Here is a 25,215-nt window from a genome sequence, read left to right as displayed (position 1 = left end):
AAGAAATGTGAAACAGTGCTGCAAAGTTGTCGTGTAGTCACATAATTTGACATCGTCAGTGATTTCTAGTCTTGTAGATTGACATGAACTTTCCAGGAGAATAGCAACTGCAATGTCGGGTAAGGTTTGACATTCTTTCTGACTAGTAGTCCTGTCCTGTCATGTGAAATCAGCTTTTCTTCAACGTAATGACAGCCATCGAGTAGACATGTCTTGAAGTTAGTGTAGTGTAGTGCTGCAGACCCATCTCGGAGTGTTTACTGTGCAAATCCTGTAACATAAACGTCCAATCCAATTGAATGTTCAGTGGATCTCCTATATCTCAGAGCTCTGGAAATCTGCAGCTAGGTAGACCCTTAATTCTCACTAAAACCCATCCTTTCATGTACTGTATGCATTGGTTAGCTGAAGCCCTGGTGAAATCTTATTTTATTTATGTATTTATTTCAACTCAATTGCTTGCATCTTTAGTAGTAGTGATAGTAAGTAGTTCTTATCTGCATGGCTGACCAACATGCAACACATCATCACTTTCCAGCACCATGATGGACAAGAAGTTATTAAAGTACATAACTGCATTTTTTATATTGTTGCATGGAATTCCTGAAGAGCAGGAAAATATTTCTACTTTGCATAATGTGAATATCATGAAGCCAACAGAGGCCCTGGTCAAAGTGAGCCATATGTATAGTCCATCAGTCCATGCATGCAAAGTAACAGGACTTTGGCTACTGTGTTGAGCTCTTATTTGCACTTGTATTTGCATGTCTGACCAATTAGCACAGCTTCTGAGACATTTTCTAAAAGATTTAGGATATTTTGTTACATTATTCTTACAATGTGGTATTTATTTCTTCTTCTGTAGAAAGGAATCTTCTGATAGCAAATCCAGTTCCAGTTCCAGGAGGCTGTCTTTGGACACCAAGGCAGAAAAGTAAGTAATCAGTGTTGAAGGTTAATGATGTAAATTAATCCCGTGTAAAAAAGAATGACAAATTGAGAATGAAGATGACTGGGGATCCAGTTTGGAAAATGTTTTACTGAAATTGGTAAAAAGAAAAATAATGAGGTAGAGCATTGTATCCTCAGCAAGTTCAGGTGGTCAAATGACTCTTGACTTCCTTTTGATGAGTTAACTGGAAAGAATGTAGTTACATGGTCTTTAGTCAGTGGATGAACCTGTGAGCTGTAGGGAAAATAATGGAAACACGTCAGAAGTTGTGCAACCACAAATTCTCCCCATCTCTTGCCCCTGATTCCAACATTCCAACGTAAAATTATAAATTCAAAAAAGACAAAAACAGTCCAAAACAGAGCTAACATAAAATGAAAAATGATGTGGTCATGCAGTACTTTCACGTCTATTTCACTTAAGTGATACCACTGAAAATCACTTAATAGAAGATGCTTCAATACAACACACCCAACTGTACTCTACAATAACATAGAATCAAGTACTTTTAATTCACATAATATTTATTATGTACACAAATAATGAATGAAGTGAACAACTTCAATAATATTTGAAACTAAACACCCAATTGGGCAGCACGGTGGCTCAGTGGGTAGCGCTGCTGCCTCGCAGTAAGGAGACCTGGGTTCACTTCCCGGGTCCTCCCTGCGTGGAGTTTGCATGTTCTCCCCATGTCTGCGTGGGTTTCCTCCCACAGTCCTAAGACATGGCAGTTAGGTGTATTGGCGATCCTAAATTGTCCCTAGTGTATGCTTGGTGTGTGGGTGTGCCCTGCGGTGGGCTGGAACCATGCCCGGGATTTGTTCCTACCTTGCGCCCTGTGTTGGCTGGGATTGGCTCCAGCAGACCCCCATGACCCTGTGTTAGGGTATAGTGGGTTGGATGATAAACGGATGGATGGACATTAATGTTATCTTACCTTGGAATTCTTTTAGATGTGCAGTGAGATGTTGGGTGCTGAGCCTCATCTGTGGTTCCACTGGAGTTGTGTCACTGTTGTTATGCACATTTACTTTTTTGGGTGTACTGAAGACTGAAAATGACATCACCTGTTTACAGGTCTTCTTTAGCAACTCACTTAGCATCACTTCTTTTCACCTCATTTTAACTGAGTGTGATTGTACAATGTTTAGTCCATCCATCTATTCATTTAATCTCTTAACCCGCTTATCCAGGGCAGGGTCGCAGGGTGTGTGTGTGTGTGTGGGGGGGGGGGGGTGTGTGTGTGTGTGTGTGCCCTGCGGTGGGCTGACACCCTGCCCGGGGTTTGTTCCTGCCTTACGCCCTCTGTTGGCTGGGATTGGCTCCAGCAGACCTCCGTGACCCTGTGTTAGGATATAGTGGGTTGGAAAATGACTGACTGACTAAACATCCAATTGGGTCAAATGAAGCAAACAAGCTGCATAGATAGTCTCTGTGTAATGTAATGTCTCTGTGCACATTGACCTTTATAGATCCAGGTGTGTGTGTTTATTTCTTTCTCTTTGTCATCCAGCAGATGTTCTGGTATTGTGTTGCCAGGTTCATGGTTTCTTTGCCCAATTGGGCTATTTTTGAGCATCATCTATGGGAAAAATTGGACTTTCACAGGTTGCATTAGTTTTTAAAAACAACACAGTGTTTTGCTATTTTTCATATCCAATTTTTTTTTCATCTGGTACCCCTTCCCCTGCTATTCATACTTTTTTTTTTTTTTTTTTGTAATTTTTGGATGTTATGTACCCATTCTATCACTCTGACATATCCCTGAGGAGACCCCTCCACCCCCTATCGTTTTGTTGGTATGTACCTAACCCTCTTACTCTGACACTGGCCCCCTTTTCTGGTGTGTCATTTTATCTACCTTAGGCATTGAGCTATTTTTTGGGGCAAATTTGCAATATTTAAGCTCTCCTTGGGCAATACATTTTTAGGCACCTGGCAACCCTACTCTGATTGGCCACACAAGCCATAAGAACATGAGAAATTTGACAAACGAGGGGAGACCATCCAGACCCTAATAGCTGAGCTGTCCCGCTATCTCATTTAGATTCTTCTTAAATGTTGCCAAGGTTTCTGCTTCAACTTCTGTCTCAGTAGTTTCAGATTCCCACAACTCTTTGCATAAAGAAGAGCTTCCTGGCTTTAGTTTGAAGTTAAGGAAAATGACACCTTTTTTTGGCTAACTAGAAAGATTACAATATGCAAGTTTTCGAGGCACTTCAGGCACCCTGGCTTTTGTTTTAAATGCACTTCCCCTTAATTTCCACTGATATCTTCGATTATGTGATTTCCCCCTTAAGTTGAAAGAATTCTCCTTTATTAAAGACTTGTGGATTTTGAAGACTTGGATTAGGTCCTCACATAGTCTCCTCAGCTCGAGACTAAACAGGTTTAATTCCCTGAGTGTGTCAGAGCCATCAGCTATCTTCACTTATATAATTCGTTGAGTGTGGAGAGTGTGAGTGCCACAGTGTGTGCATACATGTATATTTTCATAAATTATGTATCTCAAAAACTTATTTGTGCAAACATTTTGCCTGGACCTATGACTAAGTAGAGCAGACTGCAAAACTAATAGTTAAATTAAACAATGTCTACGGCGTTTTTCATTGGTCAAACTGTTAGTGAAGGATGTGGGAATATGAACTGGACCAAAATGGATCAAAAACAATAAGCTTGAGAATGTATGCTTGTATGTCTTTTAGTCTACTAGTCTATAAAGCATTGTATTGCATTTTATTATCCAAGTAACTGTTTTCCCTTACTTTCTGTTTTATTAAAACTCCTTTTTTTATTTACAGGATGGACTCCCCTGAACCAAAGATCAGCAGTAGCCCTATTTTGCCCAAAAAACTGTTTGTTGATTGCAAAGCAGAAAGGTAAATTTTTATTAAGATGCCACTGCTGAGTTAGTTGGTTAGCCTTCTTTCTCAGACTTTAAACCTTTACATTTTTACCTGAGAGAACATCTATCCATCCATTTTCCAACCTGCTGAATCCGAACACAGGGTCACGAGGGTCTGCTGGAGTCAATCCCAGCCAACACAGGGCACAAGGCAGGAACCAATCCCGGGCAGGGCGCCAGCCCACCGCATGACACCCTCACACCAAGCACACTCACTAGGGATCGCCAATCCACCTAACCTGCATGTCTTAGGAATGTGGAAGGAAACTGGATCACCTGGAAGAAACCCACGCAGACATGGAGTGAACATGTAAACTCCACGCAGGGAGGACCCGGGAAGTGAACTCAGGTCTCCTTACTGCGAGGCAGCAGCGCCACCACTGCGCTACCATGCCGCCCCCTGAGAGAACAGGAAGTTGAAATCCAAAGTATTTTTTCACACCATTCTCTTTACTGATGAGGAGTAGAGTTAGTAGGAAGCCAATGTTCAGTCCCCAAATATCTGTTCTGAGGGAACCATGGAAAAACTAGTACTAGAACGAAGTAAAACTAAATATCGTCAAGTCTAAACTTGAATAAGCGCTACAGAAGAGTAGCAAGTAGTACAAGAGCCTGCAATAAATGTATGGATAGCCAGACAAAAACATAGAACAGATCTGAGATTATCAGCAATGTACAGTATATATATATATATATATATATAATTAGTGGTAAATAATTAAGCCTTGACACACAAAGAGGTTTGGGGCAGCCTCCCGTATACTTGAAAATTGGCTGCAAAATTTGAAAAGTGGTTGAGAAGATGGTCTTTACAGACAAGAGTCCAAAACAGAACTGCCCAGGTTAGTAAACATGGTGGATATGTAGTGGAATGGCAGGAAAGGGAGGGATCTTGGGACCGGAAATGAGGTCATCTGGTCACAACTTCTTGGAAGACGTCAACTGGGGCGGAACCATGCGGAATTTCCTGCATTTGGTCTCCAGGGAGATAAGAGAAATAATTAATGCACTCTGCCACCCCCTGATCTGATCGGGAATTACCTTTGAGCCCTTTAGCTGCCTCCCATGCACACGTGTGTGACAAAATATATATATATATATATATATAGAGAGAGAGAGATATGGATATATATATAGATAGATAGATATATATAATATGTACAGTCATATGAAAATTAATTCTTGGATTTTTGTTTATCATTGGCTGAGCTTTCAAAGTAGCAACTTCCTTTTAATATATGACATGCCTTATGGAAACAGCAGTATTTCAGCAGTGACATTAAGCTTATTGGATTAACAGAAAATAGGCAATATGCATCATAACAAAATTAGACAGGTGCATAAATTTGAGCACCCTAACAGAGATATTACATCAATACTTAGTTGACACTCTTTTTGCAAATATAAACAACCTCTAGACGCCTCCTACAGCTTTGATGAGTGTCTGGATTCTGGATGGAGGTATTGTTGACCATTCTTCCATACAAAATCTCTCCAGTTCAGTTAAATTTGATGGCTGCCGAGCATGGACAGCCTGCTTCGAATCATCCCATAGATTTTTGATGATATTCAATCCAGGGGACTGTGACGGACATTCCAGAACATTGTACTTGTCCCTTTGCATGAATGCCTTTGTAGATTTCAAACTGTGTTTTGGGTTATTGTCTTGTTGGAATATCCAACCCCTGCGTAACTTCAACTTTGTGACTGATGCTTGAACATTATCCTGAAAAATTTGTTGATATTGGGTTGAATTCATCCAACCCTTGACTTTAACGAGGGCCCCAGTCCCTGAACTAGCCACACAGAGCAGACAAACACACAAGGTTAATGCCACCACAACTAGATAGTGGCAAGAGGTGCCCACCAGGTACTGCATGAAGCCTAAAGACAGCACCTTAACTACGTAAAGGTCTGACTCCATACCCAAGCAAGAAGACATAATTGGCTACATACATTAGTGAATTAAAACAGCTAACAAAAGTAACTAGGTGGTGGAAAGGCACAAATACAAAACAATTAGCATGAATAAAAAGTAAGACCAAATATGACAAAAAGTAAAATAAAACGTGAGAAATAAATAAAACTTCAGGGTTCGTCCCAGGGCAAACCACAACTGTGGCATCTTCAGGGAGATGTCTGAACTTTGAATTTTTAAAGGCAAGATTTTGCAAAAAAAATTTGCTCCTTTGTTGTTTTGAAAGACATATTAAGGTTTTGACAGTTTTTTTGCTGTACTTTTATATTTTGAAAATGATTTTTTGGAATTGGGTTTGCTTTTGCTTAACAGGCATTTGATGTACCCGTGTTTCGACCTCTGTCAAACCCCTGCCAATCCTTCTGACCCTGGCTTTAAAATTAGACCTTTATCTCTGATGCTCTATTATGGCTACTGGCGCACACAAAATTAAATTGAGTAGTACTTAAGGAAGTAGCAGGTTTATTTTTTTCCTTTGAGTATGTTTTATAATGCACTTTGCACATTTTAAGTTCTGCTTAAGATCTTTTAAGTGAATATTCCTGTTGTGTTTATAAGCATTTTCTTCTATCCTGTAGCCTTAGTTGAACTCCCTGTGTTTTTCCTGCCATCAGCCCACAGCTGTTAAGGTGTGATTCAGCGTCTCACAATCCGGTACAGAAAAACAGATTTATAAGCTGGTTTAATGGTAGGATTGACAGAGGTTTTACTTATCAGCATCAATTGTGCATATATCTATGGTCTTACAAAGAAAAGAAAATTACAATCTAAACCTTAAAAAAAGTACAAAAAAACACTGCTAACAAAGTGATTAGTTTATATAGAATCCACCCTTATAAATGGACAAGTATCTGTGTGTCCGTCTGGTTACTATGCTTCTGTCATTCCAACAAGTAATGACACAGATGATGACACATCACAAGCATTTGTAATAATCCATTTTATTACTACAAATGTTTGTGATGCGCCATCTTTTGGAATGACACATGCAATGCATTTTTTGGCTACATGAATTACAAAATGCATTCCAATAGGTGGTGCACTGCAATTGTTAACACTGAAGTCTGTGTTGATTACTTAGATTTAAACCTATCCTAGACAGGCAGCACAGCTAGTACTGTTACTACTTCTTCTTCTTTCAGCTGCTCCCATTAGGGGTCACCACAGCAGATTATCTTTTTCCATATCTTCCTGTCTACTGAATCTTGCTCTGTTTCACCATCATGTTCATGTCCTCTGTCATCACATCCATAAACCTTCTCTTAGGCTTTCCTCTTTTCCTCTATCTTTAACATCCTTCTCCCAATATACCCAGCATCTCTCCTCTGCACATGTCCAAACCAACACAATCTCGCCTCTCTGACTTTGTCTCCCGACTGTCAGGTATCATATCAAGCCCCCTTAATTCAAAACAGAGCCTCTCCTAGTAGCAATGTGTGCAACGCAGATGGCAATCCTGGTGAAGGTCCACCAGCAAGCCTACTAACACTCGCATCTACACTCGCACTTGAGCCAATTTGGAATCACTATTCAGGCTAAACAACACATCAATAGGGATGTGTAAAGAAAGCCCAAATCCTGGAGGAAAACCCACATAGACATGAGGCAGATGTGCAAACTCCACCTGGGTAATGTCAGGGCATGAGATTCAAATCCAGGACGCTGAGCGGAGAGCAGTAAAACACTGCAGTCCTGTGTCACCCAGCACCGTGTATTTAATTCAAATATTCTTTACAGTGATGGGCCTAGTGATCTCCCGTGACTGTATATACTGTACATATTTTTAGTGGAATTGGTCTTAATGGTCTAAACAGACGCATAAATTGAAACTAATAAAAAGTATTTTTCTACATAAGTCTGTGCTTAGAACTGCTGTGTTATCCAGGACAGTAAAACAAATCCATTCTGCTTTTCTACATCACACATGATTAGCAACTTTTGGAAGTGTATATCTGCTTTCAGTGGTTCCAGTCTAAGTTTTTCAACAATTATTGCACTTTTACCCAGAAATGACTTCTCTTTCAGCTACTTGTGAAATATTTTTGGTGTTGGTGGGTACAAGATATTCAGCCAGCACAGCTCAACAATTGAAGTGGGCCACTACTTCTCTATTTTTTTTTTTTTTGCTTTTGATCACAGGCACTCTTCGATTCATGCCTCCTCTTATCAATGTTATCCATTCCACTCTGTTTACCTCAAGACCCCAGCTGTACTGCTGGTAGCTCCAAAAGGGACATTCTCTCCAATCTCTATGCTTATGTTACGCAACATCCCAGCAGCAGTCTTAGATCGTGACACTTGAATTTCTAATGGGGAAGCCAAAGAAATTGTGGCGTACTGCTCTGTGCTGATCATGTTAATAAATCATGTCACACAAAGGGTACCAGCACTTACTGTATGTATATCCACTTCAAGTACTACTTTGCATATACATTCACATCTACATGCAGCTAAATCAAAACACGAAAACAAATACTGTACTTGAGTGAACGATGTAAGCAAATGAAAATTGAAAACGTCTAACAATGATAATAATATCAATTCAAATTTCACATTTCAAATCAAAAGAATACACTTCCCTGTAAAATTGTGTTTTGTAATGACCATCAACAAAAGCTGATTTCTCTAGAAAAAGCAGGAACTGATCTAATGTAGCATGAACCCCATGACCCTACTCAGGATTAAGTGGGCTTAGAAAATATTATGGCAAGTTCAAGAGTGGTGCTCCAGTGATCTAATAACATCATTATTATTTATTTCACTGAGGCCATTATCCAAGGCAACTTACAACATCTCTATACAGTATATATGTAAAATCCAATGTCTGTCTGCATGTCTGTCTGCTTTTCTCGAGAGAACTCGTTAATGGATTTAGATTGGGTTTTTTTTCTATAATTTGCTTGACCATTCTGTTTGATTTTGTGACCTCTCTCATCGTGCCATGTATCATAGTTCGCTTGCGGTACTGATTTATTTCACAAATATGAGAAAGATGCAGCCGGCTGAGGGGAGGGGGGCGGGTCCCTCCTCAGTCACACGCCAGCCTCAGGACATTCCTTACATCCACCTACCTAGTGAACGAGAGAACTACTTAACGGATTTAGATCGGGCTTTTTTTTTTAATTTGCTTGAACATTCCGGTTGATTTTGTGTCTTCTCTCATCATGCTAAGGATCATAGTTCACTTGCAGGAGTGATATATTCACGCTATCTGAGACAGAGGCTGCTTTCCAAGGGAAGGGGGAAGCATGACGTCAGGAATAAGGAGCCGGGCAGGGTCCTCCTCACTGTCTTGTTTCACTTCCATGGGGGACGGCTAGTCTGAGGTACAATTAGTTACATTTTTCCATTTGAAACACAGGGAAGTAAATTGATTTGCTTATGGTCACGTGGTGTCAGTAGTGGGATTTGAATCCACAACCTCAAGATTTTAAGTCAAAGCCTTAATCACTACACCAAACTGACTGCAAATGATGTTAGCCCCAGGATAGAAAGAAAAAAAAAAACTACAAATATTGTATACAAAAAAGTGTTTAGTACTTCTGAGGCACCCAATTAAGCAACGGCACTACAACTGACACCAATTGTCTTACGTAATTTCCCTGGTGAAGCTGGGTAACACAGCTAGTTTTGATATAAATGCTTATTAACAGAGCTTACAGGAAAGTTAGTGCTGAGTGTATACTAATTTTTAACTAGGTTGTTGGATAAGTGTATTTCTGCATTTGATCTAGTCTATAAATACCTTATATCTATTACAGCATTATTATGAATTCCTCTCAATATTCATTAGTGCACTTGTCTTTTGTTTAGGAGAGATTCCCAGAGCTCTCAATCAGAAGCCCAGTCTCCTCAGCCAAGGAAGCTGTCCACAGAGAGCAAAGAACGGTACGTACAAATGGGTGGGTAATTCCTTTGAAGGATATCCTCATGCACGGTAAATAAGAGGAACAGCCAAAAAATGAATTCCCACTTACAACATGTAGGAAAAAAGAAAGATATATAATTAAGAGAAGTATTGCCCTTAAATATATATTTTTTTTAAGTTTCTTAAAGAAAAAAAGAACAAAATCTGTAGGGGTTCCAGGCCAAAAGAACGCCCAGACCCCAGTGGGCCTTCTACCTAACATAAATGCTCCTAAGTTGCACTTTACTGGTTTATTGAGGCTTCATCTTAGAGCAGTGATTCTTAACCCTTTTTGAGTCATGGACCCCTTTAAGAATCTAATGAAAGCTATGGACCTCCTTTCCCAGAAATATTCACATAAACACAACTTTGCATGCAATGAATATAATGTACTTTATTTATCGAGATTTGAATGTCTCATACATAAATGACATACACAAAGTATTATTAAACTTTAAAGTAAACAATCTAAAAAAAACACTCCTTCTTAATGCAAAAAGTAATGGCCACTCATTATAATTATGAAATACAATCCTCTTGTGCAAATTAAAACAGATCTTCTACTACTACTACTACATTTTCTAAAACCATTACTGCTACTATTACTACATCTACTCTAAATCAACAGTACCGGGTTGTATAGTGAATACAAATATTAATTTTTATCTGACACTCACGGACCCCCTAAAACTCATCCATGGGCCCCATAGGGGTCCACGGACCTCAGGTTAAGAACCCCTGTCTTAGAAGATTCAATGCACTGGGTCTTGTGATAAATTGGAGCATCTGCTTTACAAGACATTGATATTTAGGCAAAAAGTCTAAGATTCTGTTTTCCCTTTGTCACTCTGGGATATTGAGAGTTGATTGATGTGGGAAAAACATTAACATTCATTTCAACGTATTTAAAACAAGGCTGGAACATAAGAAAATGAGAAAAAAAAGTGAGGGGGTTTAAATATTTTCTGAATCTACTCTATGTTTAACTTTTTAACTACTGCAGAACAAGTAACGAAAAGAGCAAACCAGAGACCCCAAAGTCACCCACCACACCTACCAGCCCTGGTTCACCGCCATTCAGCCCTCTTGGAGGAGCCATCTCTCCTCACTTGCTCACTGGAAACAGCATCCGTGACAAATGTATCGAGATGTTGGCTGCCGCTCTGAAAACCGAAGGTGAGAAAAAACTCTGTCCAGGTATTAAAGATATAAAAATGGGAGCGATCTGGTACAAATTCGTGCAAAGAAAACTTTACAAGAAAAATGTGATTAAGCGTTACTGGAAAAATAATATGATATTTTAAAAGAAAGGTAAAGTGAGATGCATGTAGTCCTTCTTACAGTATTTTAGAGATTTAAGTCTCACTTTGTCATTTCTGCATCCATCCATTTTCCATCCCACTTCTCACTCCCTTCATTGGGAGTGGCGCCTATCACAGCAGCTTTGGGTGCAAGGCACTCTGCTGAAGGGCACCTATACACTTGTCCCATTTAGAGCTGCCATCTGAAACTTACTAAATATTGTCCATTATTATTATTAATTTTAAAAAGTTATTATTGTTATTCTAAATGTTTATAAGACAGAACAGATCAAAAAAGAGTTTAGCTTCTAGATGGTAACCCCACTTTATTTATGATCTGGAAAGCAGGAAAGATTCTTCAGACACGACAGGTTTGACCAATGGTGGTCTAGGGCAGACTGATGGAAAGTTGTAATATTCAGGTTGCTTTATGCAGGTTGAGATGGAAGGGGTAGGACAGAAGATGGGGCTTGTTTGACTTCCCAACTAAAGGAAGTCCCATTATGCAGCTTTTCCTGCAATTTTGAGTGGTTGCCTTCATTTACCCAATCTAAGAGAGTCGAAGCAAGTTGTGCAATGTGACATGGCGTGTGACTCGCTCCAACTAGTCTGTGACTTACTCCAATGAAATCAGACAAGTTTGATTTTTCTCTTTAGTCATAGTGGCGAGCTTGTGTGCATCACAACTGACTACTAATAAATCCTCATCCAGAAGTACAGAGATGATGGAGTTGTTTTGGATCTCACAAACAGAAGATACAGAAGATGTCATGTTTTATGTACCACAACAGAATGGAAAAAAGAAAAAATAAAGGCAGAGATTGCTGTTGAACTTTCCATACTTGTTACCCTTTGTACAGCAGCATCTCCATCATGCAGCTTACCATCGGCTGTCCCAAAAAGGGGTGAATTCGACTGTGCTGGAAAGTCGACACACGATTTAGTAAAATCGACATGCCCAGCAATTTTCATTAAATTAAATTGTCTTTGTCATGATCAGGGATGATTTTTTTTGGTCTTCTTGCCTTTTTCCCTATTAGACACCATTTTGCGTACCGTCACTAGGGTCGCATCCTGTGTTTGTAGGGATGTGGTCTCCAGGGTTGTGATCTCAAGTTCATCGCACAATGGGATAAAAGGTCAGCATCTGCAGCAGCGATTTTTCCACTTTTGTTTTTGCCTGTTTATCTAGTTTGGCGGTTTATCCCCCTCTTCTGGACTTCATTGGAAGTGCTTTTGTAACTTTTGGGACTTAACATTCTTTGGAGCTGCTAGTTCATGACTGAAATAATATGTTTTTTGCATTTGGTTTGTCATCATTAAAACTGATGAACAAGTTGGCAGTTGTTTGAAATGTCAACTTGTAGATGATCTTCCAGACCAGTGTTTCTTAAAATATGGGTTGTGATCCAGCTTTTGTCAAAAGATATCTATAATTGTGTTGCACTGAGTCGTGAATTACAATTGAAGTGAATGAGAAAGGGTCACAAATGGCTTGTGGCAGGCCTTGCAATTCGGCAGCGTTTCACCAGGGTGAATATCATAGGTCGGTGGAAATTCTAAAAGAGGGACCCTTACTGTTTGTTCCACAGTGATTAAGGGGTGTGAAGATGTGCAATAGGCAAAATTATGTTACATGATTAAAAAGCTTAAAAACCAATGTTCCAGAGAGTAGAATGGTTGATTTCCTTTTATGTGGAAATCTTTTTAAATTCCTTTCCGGACTCATAATCATCATTAAACTTCTTTCTGAAGGCTTCCGAGAGCTCATTCAAACTCGGAATGATTATAAGACACATTTCAGTAAACCATACTACATGTCTGAGGTTTAAATAAGACAGTCTCCCTAATGATGTGCTAATCATTCGCACCACATCTGGTGCACCTGTTTCTAATTATAGGTATTTGGGGTAGTGATAAATGTAGGAGCACACTTACTATTTCCATATCCAAATTTACATTCATGTTTATTTAAATTATACTATAGCCTACAAATTGTAAATATGTTATATTATGCTATGTTTTCCTAAAGATACTTTTAAATGAAGGTCAGATCTTGATATCTCCACATTATCTATCTATCTATCTATCTATCTATCTATCTATCTATCTATCTATCTATCTATCTATCTATCTATCTATCTATCTATCTATCTATCTATCTATCTATCTATCTATCTATCTATCTATCTATCTATCTATCTATCTATCTATCTATCTATCTATCTATCTATCTATCTATCGTGGCACGCGGCTGGGGGTGGTACCCAGCCGGGATGCCCAGGAGGACCGGAGGAGGGCTTGTGCCTCCTCCAGACCACGAGGGGGTGACCGCCCTGGTTGCTTTGAGGGCCACAGGTACAGAGCTTTGAAGCTCAACCCTGTAGGGGCCCGTGGTCACCGCCAGGGGGCACTCGGATGCCTTGGCAGCCCTGGACCTCAACACTTCCACCACACCCGGAAGTGCTGGGGGGAAGAGAAGCAGGGACACATGGAGTGCTTCCGGGGATGCAGCCGGCACTGCCGCCACACTGGGGAGTGTCGGTGGAAGTTTGCCGGGAAACACCTGGAGCACATCCGGGTGCTTATAAAAGGGGCCGCCTCCCTTCATTCAAGTCTTGAGTCGGGAGTGAAGAGAGGACAAGGTCTCTGGAGGAGAAGAGGAGGCGGCCTGAAGAGAAGGCATTGTGTGTGTTGGCCAGGACTTTGGGGACTTTTGGGGTTTTGAGCACTTGTACATAATGGAGCACTTTGTAAATAAACGTGTGTGGGGTGATTCAAATGTGTCTGCCTGCCTGTGTCCGGGTCAAGTTCCACAATGTGGCGTAGCCGGCAGGATGTTCCGCCTGGTTCAAGGCGGGGACCTGTTTTAACAAATAAGTCCGGGCTGCTTCCCACACTATCTATCTATCTATCTATCTAAACAAATATTGGATATAAAAACTATAATTATCTCTTTATTTATCTCTATATCTTCCTCCCCCAAATCCAAAATATTGTAGGCACATAATTTCACATTAATTACTTGGATAGTCTTCATTTTATTAAACCATTGTTTTCATTTTTCTCACCAGATACCTTCAAGGAATATGGAAGCAATTGTGATTCTATGGCATCTGAAATTGAAGATTATATCCTTTCTGATTTGGCCAGTGTTACTGGCACATACTTCAGCTTCTGTGACCCTGAACTGGAATAGTTCAATTCTAAATAAATTCAAAAGAAAAAAAAGAAAATGAAAAAAAGGTGTAGCTGTGTGTACCCAAAGTTACCAAAGTTTTGCAAATTTTAGTTTGTTTCATAGGAGGTTCTTCTTTTAGAAGAAGTTCTTCTTTTTACAGAGTTCTGTTTAAGGCTTTTAAATCCATTTTTCTAAGTTTGGTCATACAGTCATACATGAGGCACTTTAGACACGGTCAGAAAACTGAATGCCAGCTCCTTCTTGCAAACATATCTAATAGTCCATGCTAGCAGTAAGACTATTTCCCTACTGACTTAATTAACACTCTGCTCTACAGACAAAGCTAAGAAAGTTCTATCTCCTGTTAACGTACAGGGGTAAAAACCAATACCATATTCTAGGAAGCTGTAAGAAACTAATGTTATATAGTAATCAAGTGAACACTATATGAATTTAACATCAAACAATAATGTTCTAAGATTGGCTCTATTTCAAAAGAGAAACTGTCCTTTTCCCCTGATATGAATGCTTGTTTTATTATTTTATTAATTAAATCTTGCCACATTTACAAAAAAAAAAACGTTTTAAACAGTTCTTCTAAAAATTTGGCCAGTCCAATCACAATTTTTTTCCCGAAGTGGAATAGTTCAGTTCTAAATGAATTCATAGAGCAATGTAGTGATGTTCCTTTAAAGGGAATCCTTTCAAAGTGTGCTGTTTCTAGAAGCCACCAGAGGCAATAATAATAATAATTCATTAAAGCAAATGTCCAGTTGCTCTATCTTGATGCCTTTAAATAGTATTAAAAATCTGTCTAATATCTGATTGCCTATTCTTCCTTTGAAATTATTTTTATTGGTTGATTGGCCTTCCTTAACCAAACTTACATATCTACCAGGAAATTAAAGCTATTGACATGAAGTATAAGAATCGAGTCAGAAGCCGGATCAGCAATTTGAAGGACCCCAAGAACCCAAATTTACGTAGGAATGTGCTCAGCGGAGCCATTGAGCTCAGCAAGTTTGCCACCATGACAGCTGAGGTGAGACATAGAAAAGGCCAGTTAAAGCTTTAATATCCTTCAACTTGAAGGTAAACCTTGATCTACTTCTTGCCCAAAATGTCCTAAATAAAAATGCACCCTTGCTTTAAAGTCAGAAAGCTTACTAAAGATTACTAGTTAAAGAAGCATCACTGTGAAAAGAATGTGTCGTCCCAGGTGGCCTGTTTAAATTCAGCATGGACGGCAGCTTCGACATCCAAGAGAATGGAGTTTCTCTCATAGAATGGAGTCTCTCTCTCTGTTTAACTAACGTCCCTTCTCCCAGTGATATATCTTCTCGTCTCATGTTATGTCATAAAGCCATGTGGGCTTCTGGACCTCATGATGTTACACACAAAAGATTGGTTAGCTGTTCTGCTGATAGTCAGCTCTGCTGAAAAACTTTGATACTTGGAGCATTATCTGTGCTGCTGTCTCCTACTCCTTTCACTGGTAGGTTGTATACTGTCTGGTCTTTCTAAAATAAGATTACACACTTAAATAAAAATTAAAGAAAGCTTGCATAGATTTAGATAAAATGCAACAGCATTACTCAGTATAATACAATCCCAAAGAGAGCATTTATAGGTCATCACAGTCCATCTGAGAAAACACTTGTATCCGAGGCAGCTTGCAGTTTGATTTTTAATATAGTGCCTGCCATTCCAAAATGATGATTTTTATCCCACCAGGACACCATGTCTACATAGGGTTCCTCCAGGTATTCCAGTCCATACACCCCAGTGATGTGCATGTTAGGTTAGTTAGCAATGCCAGCCTAGCCCTGTGTGTAGGTCTGTATGTAGTACGTGAACCTTGCGATGGATTATCTTCTTGTCCAAGGATGTTTCTTGCCTTGGGCCCGGTGCTACCAAGATAAGCTGTCCATGACTCTGAATTGTATTGAATGTTGTCTGAATATGTTCCATTTACATTTTCAACTAGTAATAATCACACCAAAACTTCCCTGGCTACATTACTAAAACTGAGCAAGTTGCAAGCACTCCTGCCACATCACTCCAAGAAACTGGGTTAGAAAGTTGGCCTGATCAACATCAGTGTGGAGTTTGCTTAGTCTCCCCCATGTTTTACATGGGATTTGCATAGATGTTCTGCTTTTCCTCCAAAATCCCAAAGATTTGTGAGTGATTTATGTGTAATGTTGATCGGTGAAATTGATGAAAGCGTTTCTCGCAATAAATATGCTGTGTTCGCCGGAGACCTTGTTTACCGAATCTTTTCCTAGAAAATTTGACGTGCAGCTGGTTTAGGCAAACGTTTTTTTCCAAACATTCCATGATGCTTTGCAAGGCCAACATGACATCACAGAGCGCACAAGGAGCAAAAAAAAGACGTGGATCTTTTCTCCTCTCTATCCACTGACTTTTGCTTTTCAATCACCTTTTTACAGAGTTGCATGGAGTGTTCTTTAGTCTTCCATATGTAGGTTAGGCCACCACAAGTTGAACCTTCCACGTTTAGATGCATTCATACTACAATCAGTTGAAACCCTAGACAGGTGGTCTCCTCTGATCTAAGTCTGTGACTTCAAAAACCAATTGGTTGCCCCTGTGATGATTTAGGGGTGTCATAAAAAGACGGGTGAATACTTATGCCTCAATAATTGTTTTTAACATTTGTTTGCAGGGATCTGTTTTCACTTTAACATTAAAGAGTTTTTTTTGTGTTGATCAGTGTCAAAAAAAGTCAAATTAATTCCACTTTGGTTCAATGTTGTGTAACAATAAAATATGAAAACATCCAAGGGGGTGAATACTTTATATAGGCACTGTATGTTGTGATATTTTCCACACAATCACAAATTTCTGTATCTTTTCATTAATTGTAATTTTTTTTATTGTATCAGTAGCATCCTTAGAAATGGAATTTAAAATGCGTTGGTAGAATTAGAAGAAATCTTCTGTGTAATAACAGGGTAAATTCTGTGTGCATGTCCAGTCCCTCAGAGCAACCTGATTGGTCAGCTTGACTTTGGTGACGCAATCGAAATAGAATAGGAAGTGCGAGTGTGAGACACACAAGGATGAATAAAGACATACAAGGCATGCTGAGAGTCACCTTTAAATACGGGAAGTATAAAAGTGGACAGAAGGCAAATAAGATGCCTTGAAATGACAGAATTTGAGAAGCAGGCTTTATGGGAAAGCGCTCAAGAAAGGGAATGCAGATCAAAATAAGTTCAGACACACAATGATGCAGTGGAAAGGACCTGAAGGTACATGTAGGGCAAGAGATACACATTTTAAAAAATGTATTCTATTACCTTTCTTCGACTAATGTGGCTAATCAGAGGATAACACACCAACACAAACTCTTAGTCATGTTTCTTATATGTGTCAGACCTTTCCTGCTCTTGAATCTTGAGCTGAATTTCCCTTTTCTCACAGCATAGCAAAACCTAAAATACTGTGACTTAACATTTTCAAACCTGCTTAATACAAACATCTCTTTGGAGTTACAGTATGTTTGTTTGCGGAAGTGTTTAATTTAATATTCTTCACAGGAAATGGCCAGTGATGAGATGAAGAATCTCCGTAACATGCTGACCCAAGAAGCAATTCGAGAGCATCAGATGGCCAAAACAGGTGGAACGGCCACTGACCTTTTCCAGTGTGCCAAATGCAAGAAGAAAAACTGTACATATAATCAGGTGAGTCCCTTTGGAAGAGTTTGGCCTCTTTAGTGCAAATGTCTTGGGGTATAATGACAATTTTAAAGTAGGTGGGATCTTAAAAGATGTTGATCAGATACAGTCAAATGACCCATGTAAGATTCATGATGTTATTGGCATTGTCTGTTTGAATATATATATTTTTTTATTTATTAGTTTTATTTCACGAAAATAATATTGCATACAATCAAGGCAAACTTGTACAACAAATGAATTCATAGTCAAACTAGACAAAAAAACATTAGAAAGTTAGAAAAAGAAAGCAGGAACAAAAAAAGACAAAGCCTAACAAAACAGCATTTAGCCCCCACCTGAGAGAAAAGAGGACAGCCAAGAGCATGGGCAAAAATAATCAGAAAACAAAAAAGTAAACAAAAAATTTGAACGTGAGCATAAGTAGGTTTTGCAACCTTGGAACCAAATTACCTGAACTATTCTATAACATGTCAGTAATTCTGCTGTGATGCTGATCTTTCTGATAATAAAATAAGTCATTACGATAGCAATTGATGAGAAGAATTCATAATTTAATTTCATAATTACGGTCCCCTAGAGTGCCTCTTTCTGTTGCACGATTTGACTCAAAAACTAATCAGCACATCGTCATCTCATAACAGGCTTAAGTTTCAAGTTTTGTATTTTTCTGTAGAGCCGTTTAGCTCAAGGAACTGTGACACAAAGACACACACACACAAACAGACATACGCCTATCATCGAGATATTGATGTTTTCAGTATCAGGAGACCCTAAAACTTCGAGATCCATTGAAAACCGGAGATCAAAATTTTTGATGAATCTAAAGCTTTCACTCCTCCCCCATAGACTATAGGTTATGGGGGAGGGCACAAAGCAAAGAAGAAAAATGTCCTTTTCCCCTTATATTACTGCTTTTTCTATCATTTTATTAATTAAATCTTGCCATATTTTAAGAAGATTTGAACAGTTATTCTAAAAATTTGGCTGACCCAATCTCTTTTCAATCGAAAACTGGCCCTTACTTGTTAAGTGAGTCTTAGCATTTAGGCCTTTGAGGTGGAAGAACACATTTTTTTCTCTTTAGATCATGATTGAGACCATTCACATTCCATCTTACAAAGTTCACTGTTTAGATAGATAGATAGATAGATAGATAGATAGATAGATAGATAGATAGATAGATAGATAGATAGATAGATAGATAGATAGATAGATACTTTATTAATCCCAGGGGGAAATTCACATATTCCAGCAGCAAAAAATATTAAATTAAAGAGTAATAAAAAATGCAGGTAAAAAAAAACAAAAAACCAGACAATAACTTGAATAATGTTAACGTTTACCCCCTCTGGTGGAATTGAAGAGTCGCATAGTTTGGGGGAGGAATGATCTTCTCAATCTGTCAGTGGAGCAAGACAGTGACAGCAGTCTGTCGCTGAAACTGCTCCTCTGTCTGGAGATGACACTGTTTAATGGATGTAGTGGATTCTCCATAATTGATAGGAGCCTGCTGAGCGCCCTTCGCTCTGCCACAGATGTTAAACTGTCCAGCTCTATGCCAACAATAGAGCCTGCCTTCCACACCAGTTTGTCCAGGCGTGAGGCATCCTTCTTCTTAATGCTGCCTCCCCAGCACACCACTGCGTAGAAGAGGGCACTCGCCACAACCATCTGATAGAACATCTGCAGCATCTTACTGCAGATGTTGAAGGATGCCAGTCTTCTAAGGAAGTACAGGTGGCTCTGTCCTTTCTTGCACAGAGAATCAGTATTGGCAGTCCTGTCTAATTTATCGTCCAGATGCACTCCCAGGTATTTATAGGTCTGCACCCTCTGCACACAGTCACCTCTGATGATCACGGGGTCCATGAGGGGCCTGGGTCTCCTAAAATCCACCACCAGTTCCTTGGTTTTGCTGGTGTTCAGTTGTAGGTGGTTTAAGTCTGCTTCTGAATGTTTGAGGACATTTTGTAGTCTTAAGTAAAAGTAGTGTTGTTTCATAATTTAGCTTTAACATTGATTTAATATCCCTTTTGCCAGGTATCATGGATAAGGAGCTTTTTTATATTGATGCTTACAGTTGTGGGGGTAAAAAGGATAGATAAGGAGCAACTTGCTACTTAATCAGCTCAAATAAAATTTTGATCAAATTTAGGAAAAAAAAATCTGTCAACTCTTATACCCAACATTATGTGGAAATTTAAAATTAAGGTAGCTTGTTAAACCCTTTTTGAAATTAGCCTCACCTTTAGTGGACAGAACATTTTCTATTTCTGCGTCTGCTTTGGTGATAGTGCCAGAGGCAGCTGTATAATTTAAACATGGTTATCAATGTGGTAGTGTGGCGTGGTGGTGCAGTGGCTAGCAATGCCATCTCATAGCATCCTACATTTGATTCTCTGTCTCCAAATTGCAGTATGAAGTTTGCATGTGTTTTTTCTCAGGTATTCCAGTTTTTCTTGTACATCACCAGTGATGTGTGTGTGTGTGTGTGTGTGTGTGTGTGTGTGTGTGTTTTAGGCTAATAGGTGATTGTGAATTTGCATCTTATGAGAGTGAGCGCATGTGATGGGTTGGTACCTTATTCAGTAGTGTTTCCTGACTTGTATCCAGTGATGCCAGGATAGACCCCCATCAAACTCCGCAGGACTGAGCTGTTTTGAAAATGTATGTATGTATATATCTGGCAGATGACCCAAGCACAATATCTCTCCATTTGTTCTCTGTACCTGCTACTTCCTGGCCATGGTTACTGTATATGTTGCTGGAGCCCAGCAACACCAAATAGTTTAAAGCAGGAACCAGTCATGCATAGGATGCCAGTCCTTCAAAAGAGTATACATAAACAGAAACTTGATGAGTGAAATAGCAAAGTTTTGTTTCACATGCAGTTTTGGTAACATTGACACTAAATGTCATTTAATATGTGACTTCACAATCACAAAACACAACTCAACTCAAAGGAGCTTTTAGGGTATGCAATATTGCCACCTAAAACCTTATTCAAACTTTTGTTTTTACATGCAGTGCTTCTGTAGGTGCCATTATATCTGAATGCAGAAATGTCAGGTTTCCAGGTGTCTAGAGAAAAAAGAATAAACCACTGGAGTCATTTCTAGTCACGAGCAGTCATTGTGTTTGGCCGTGTGATTTGAGTTGTGGCTGTTCTGGCAGTAAGATGCCCTTTGTCCCCCTTTGCCAGTTATGATTGCAGTCATGGTGATTGAAGTCTAAAAGATGCACAGAAAGCAGAGAGATATTGAGAAAATTCCTCTATGGCAGTGGGAGCGTGCTTGTGCTCAGCCTCAGCTGCAGGGAACAGGAAACATGAAAGAGCAGCTGTTAGGGAATGGCAAGGGGCGAGTTTCAGTGTTATGCACGTTCCACCAGAAAAATACACTAATGTGCACAATGCCACATCTTTGTGCAGAAAATATGCAGCATTTCATATGCTGATATGGAAGTGGGAACATGAAATCTAATTGATATTACTGGTTTGCTACAGGATTACGCAGCTGCAGAAGTCATGTGTACTCGTACATCTGTGTGTGTTTTGGCTGATTTATTTTTTGACTTTTGTGTCTAGTTCAGTACCCTGAGCCACCTAATAATGTAAAGGGTGCTACATATATGAAACATTATTATAGATTTTTTTCATGGCCAGACCCATTAACCTTAGCCATTTGCATGAATTTTTACCTGTGAATGTGGCAATAACATAAAGCTGAATGTGATGAAGTGCTCTGGATTTTTGAATGACAACGGTAGTGACGGATGACCCCATTTTCTTTTCTCTGTTCCTATACATAGGTGCAGACCCGCAGTGCTGATGAGCCAATGACCACCTTTGTACTCTGCAATGAGTGTGGGAATCGCTGGAAGGTATGTCTGTTAGACTGTACAGTAGTTTTGAGATACTGGGAACCAGAAAATTTTCAGATTCTTTTTTTTTTTTTTATTTTATTAATTTTAATCATTCCATACAAATAAATCAGTTTTTACAAAAAATAGGATTGAAAACAGATCGACCCCCCACCCCTGAGAAAGAGAGCATGGACAATGGGGTAAACCTTAAAGCTTGTAAACCTACCTAAATTGATTAGTTTAATAGAGCAATTTTCAGATTCACAAGTGACATCACCAATTGCCACTCTGGCTGGAATGAAAGGCCTTTAAGAATTGCAGACAAATTCTATGGTGCTTCCTGTGTGATATGCCTGTTTGCATTCTCAGCCCTTTAGTTGTCCTATGATAAGCATCTATGAAGTTTCTAAAAAAGCCCACCATAATATTGCAGGGTGAATTTGTTATATTTATACAATACTGATGTAAAAAGATTTAAAAACCACTGCCCCTTCACTTTTGACGCATTCTGTTATGTTGCAGCCTTGTGCTAAAATCATGTAAATTATTTTTTCCCTCATCAAGCAAAATTCAATACCTGAGAATGACAAACCAAAAACAGAATTTGATGAATGTTTGCAAATTTATTAAAAATAAAAAGCTGAAGTATTCCATTGACAAAGGCCTTCAAACCTTTTACTCAATGCTTAGTTGAAGCATCTTTGGCAGCCACTCAAGTCTTCTTGGTTATGACAAGCCTTGCACACCTGGATATGGGGATTTCCTTGCCATTCTTCTCTGTAGATCCCCTCAAGCTCTGTTGGATGAAGGCAATCAGTAAACAGCTGTTTTCAGGTCTCTCCAGAAATGTTCGATTGGGTTCAAGTCTGGGCACTGGCTGGACAACTCAAGAACATTCCCAGTGTTGACACTAAGCCACTCCTGTGTTGTCTTTACTTTGTGTTTAGTGTCATTGACCTGTTGGAAAGTGAACCATTAGCCCAGTTGGAGATCCAGAGTGCTCTGGAGCAGGTTTTCATTAATGATATCTCTGTACTCTGCTCCCTGTCCCTGTCACTAAAAAACAACCCCAAAGTATAATGTTTGATGCTCCCACCATCATTCTTGGAATGGCATTATATAGGTGATAATCAGTGCCTGGTTTTCTCCAGACATGAAGCTTTCATCAGACTAGAAAATCATGTTTCTCTCAGTCTGAGAGCTCTAAGTGTCTTTTTGTAAACTGCAAAGCTTTCAGGTTTTGTTTGTACATTCTGCCATAAAGTCCAGATTAGTGGAATGGTAAAGAGGTGGCTGTTCTTTTGGAAACTCTTCCCATCTCCATACAGCTTTTCCGGAGCTCACCCAGAGTGACCATTGGGATCTTGGTCACCTGTCTTACAGTGGTCTTTCTCCCATGATTGCTCCAGCTCTTGGAAGAGTCTTAGTGGTTCCAAATTTCTTCTAGTTAAGAATTCTTGAGGCTTCTGTACTCTTGGGAACCTTCGATGCAGCAGTAATTTTTTAGTAGTCTTCTCCAGATCTGTGTGGGACACCATCCCATCTTTAAGCTCTGCAGACAATTCCTTCAACCTCATGGCTTCATTTTTGCTCAGCTGTGGGACCTTCTGTGGACAGGTGTGTGCCTTTCCTGATCAGGTCCAATCTATTGAGTCGAGTACAGGTGGACTCCAGACAAGGTGTAGAAACATCTCAACAATGATCAATAATAGGAGATGCGCTAAAGTAAATTTCATGTGTCATAGCAAAGGGTATGAAAGCTTGTGTCAACATGATATTTCAATTGTTTTATTTTTTAAGAAATTTTGAGCTTCATGGCAAAGGCTGTGAATACTTATTTACATGTGCTTTCTGAATTTTTTTATTTTTAATAAATTTGCAAAAACCTCAAGTAAACTTTTTTCATGTTGTCATTATGGGGTGTTGTGTGTAGAATTCTGAGGAAAAAAATGAATTTAATCCATTTTGGAATAAGGCTGTAACATAACAAAATGTGGAAAAAGTGATGCGCTGTGAATACTTTCCGGATGCTATCTATCTATCTATCTATCTATCTATCTATCTATCTATCTATCTATCTATCTATCTATCTATCTATCTATCTATCTATCTATCTAACATCCTGTTTTTCACTTTGTCGTTCTGGGGTATTGAATATTGCTTGATGAAGGGATAAAATGAATTTAACCAATTTTAAGACAAGGCTCCAACATAACAAAATACAACAATGTGAAGGGGTCTGCACACTTTCTGAATGCACTGTATATCCATTTATAACATACAGTATGTTGAATCCTGAAAAATTGAAAATAGTCTTAAAGTTGGTACAATGATGCTGAAAGCCTTCTCTGTTTTCATTTCAGTTTTGCTAAGAAGAAGCTGAAGGCTGCATCCCAGTGAATCATTTCATAACAAAGTACTTCCAGTATCACTTTTATATAAAAAGAATTGAAATGAAAAAAGAAGTTTTAATTTATACTTGTTATTTTGTTTCCTTTTTTCTAAAACAAAGGAAAGCTTTTGTAACACTGCCACTTTGAGTTCGATATTTTCAATATAATGAAAAAGAAAAAAAAATTTTAGCCAGCATTTTTATAGTTTAAATTTCATACGCAAATTGTATCTGACAATAATGGTTTGATAAATTTAGATTTTGAATCTTAATAAAGTTGAAAAGATAAAAGTGATGGAATAAGAAAGTAAAGTGTACAGTAGAGTTCTCTCAGAACAGGTTGCTTTTTTGTGCCGAGCCTCCTTTGGCCCCATAGTGCCCCCTGCAAATGTTGTTCAGGTCCCTAACAGCTTGTGTGTTCAAGGTAATTGTCAAAATGAATGATGTACAGTGGATTTTTAAATTAATTTTTGTGTTAATAGCAACAGTACTTTTTCACATTTTGGTATTTTACTTCCTTAGTTTTAACATCTGATGACTATTTTAGACATTTTACCCAAAAATGGAAATTGTGCATGTGTACTTGGAAACTTCTGGAGTTTCAGGGGCTTATGTGTGTATTTTGGGTACTAAATTGTGAAGAGAACAGGTGGGATTTACATGTAAATACAGAAATAATCCATGGACAATGAATGAATAATTAAAAAGAAAGTCTTACAAACCAATGCAGTTTAACTACAAATATTCAAGAAACAGAAGGATGAATTTCTTCTTTTTAATACTTAATGTTCACAATAAACACTTAAATGAGATTTGCATCTGGAAATATCGACTACTGTATAGTCATCATATTTGTAAGAATGTGAGGCGGCTGTACTGGTTAGCTCTGGTTCTCTCCTTGTCCTCCAGGCTCCGCCCACAGGCCAGTGATGTGCAGGTTAACCCTATATTGCCCCAAATTAGTGTGTTTGCCCTATTAATGGGCTGGCACACTGACCTTAGTTGGTTTCTGACTTGTGTCA

At 38.9% G+C, this 25,215-nt stretch overlaps 1 protein-coding gene across 3 annotated transcripts in view; it reads left to right on the top strand.

The window, feature by feature from the left end:
* The window catches only part of tcea3 (transcription elongation factor A (SII), 3), a 54,786-nt gene extending 29,781 nt beyond the window's left edge, over nt 1-25,005 (top strand). For all 3 annotated transcript variants that reach the window (XM_051918864.1, XM_051918863.1, XM_028818752.2), the window contains 9 exons: nt 866-934; nt 3,757-3,834; nt 9,652-9,726; nt 10,749-10,921; nt 14,121-14,182; nt 15,120-15,269; nt 17,794-17,940; nt 21,748-21,819; nt 24,165-25,005. In XM_051918864.1, the coding sequence (XP_051774824.1) occupies nt 866-934; nt 3,757-3,834; nt 9,652-9,726; nt 10,749-10,921; nt 14,121-14,182; nt 15,120-15,269; nt 17,794-17,940; nt 21,748-21,819; nt 24,165-24,173 (835 nt within the window). In that variant the 3' untranslated portion in view covers nt 24,174-25,005. The remainder of the gene's footprint in view (nt 1-865; nt 935-3,756; nt 3,835-9,651; nt 9,727-10,748; nt 10,922-14,120; nt 14,183-15,119; nt 15,270-17,793; nt 17,941-21,747; nt 21,820-24,164) is intronic.
* The last annotated feature ends 210 nt before the right edge of the window (nt 25,006-25,215 follow it).

Source organism: Erpetoichthys calabaricus, chromosome 14, assembly GCF_900747795.2.
Source record: "Erpetoichthys calabaricus chromosome 14, fErpCal1.3, whole genome shotgun sequence".
Classification (NCBI taxonomy): Eukaryota; Metazoa; Chordata; class Cladistia; order Polypteriformes; family Polypteridae; genus Erpetoichthys; species Erpetoichthys calabaricus.
This window is presented reverse-complemented; position numbering and strand designations above follow the sequence as displayed.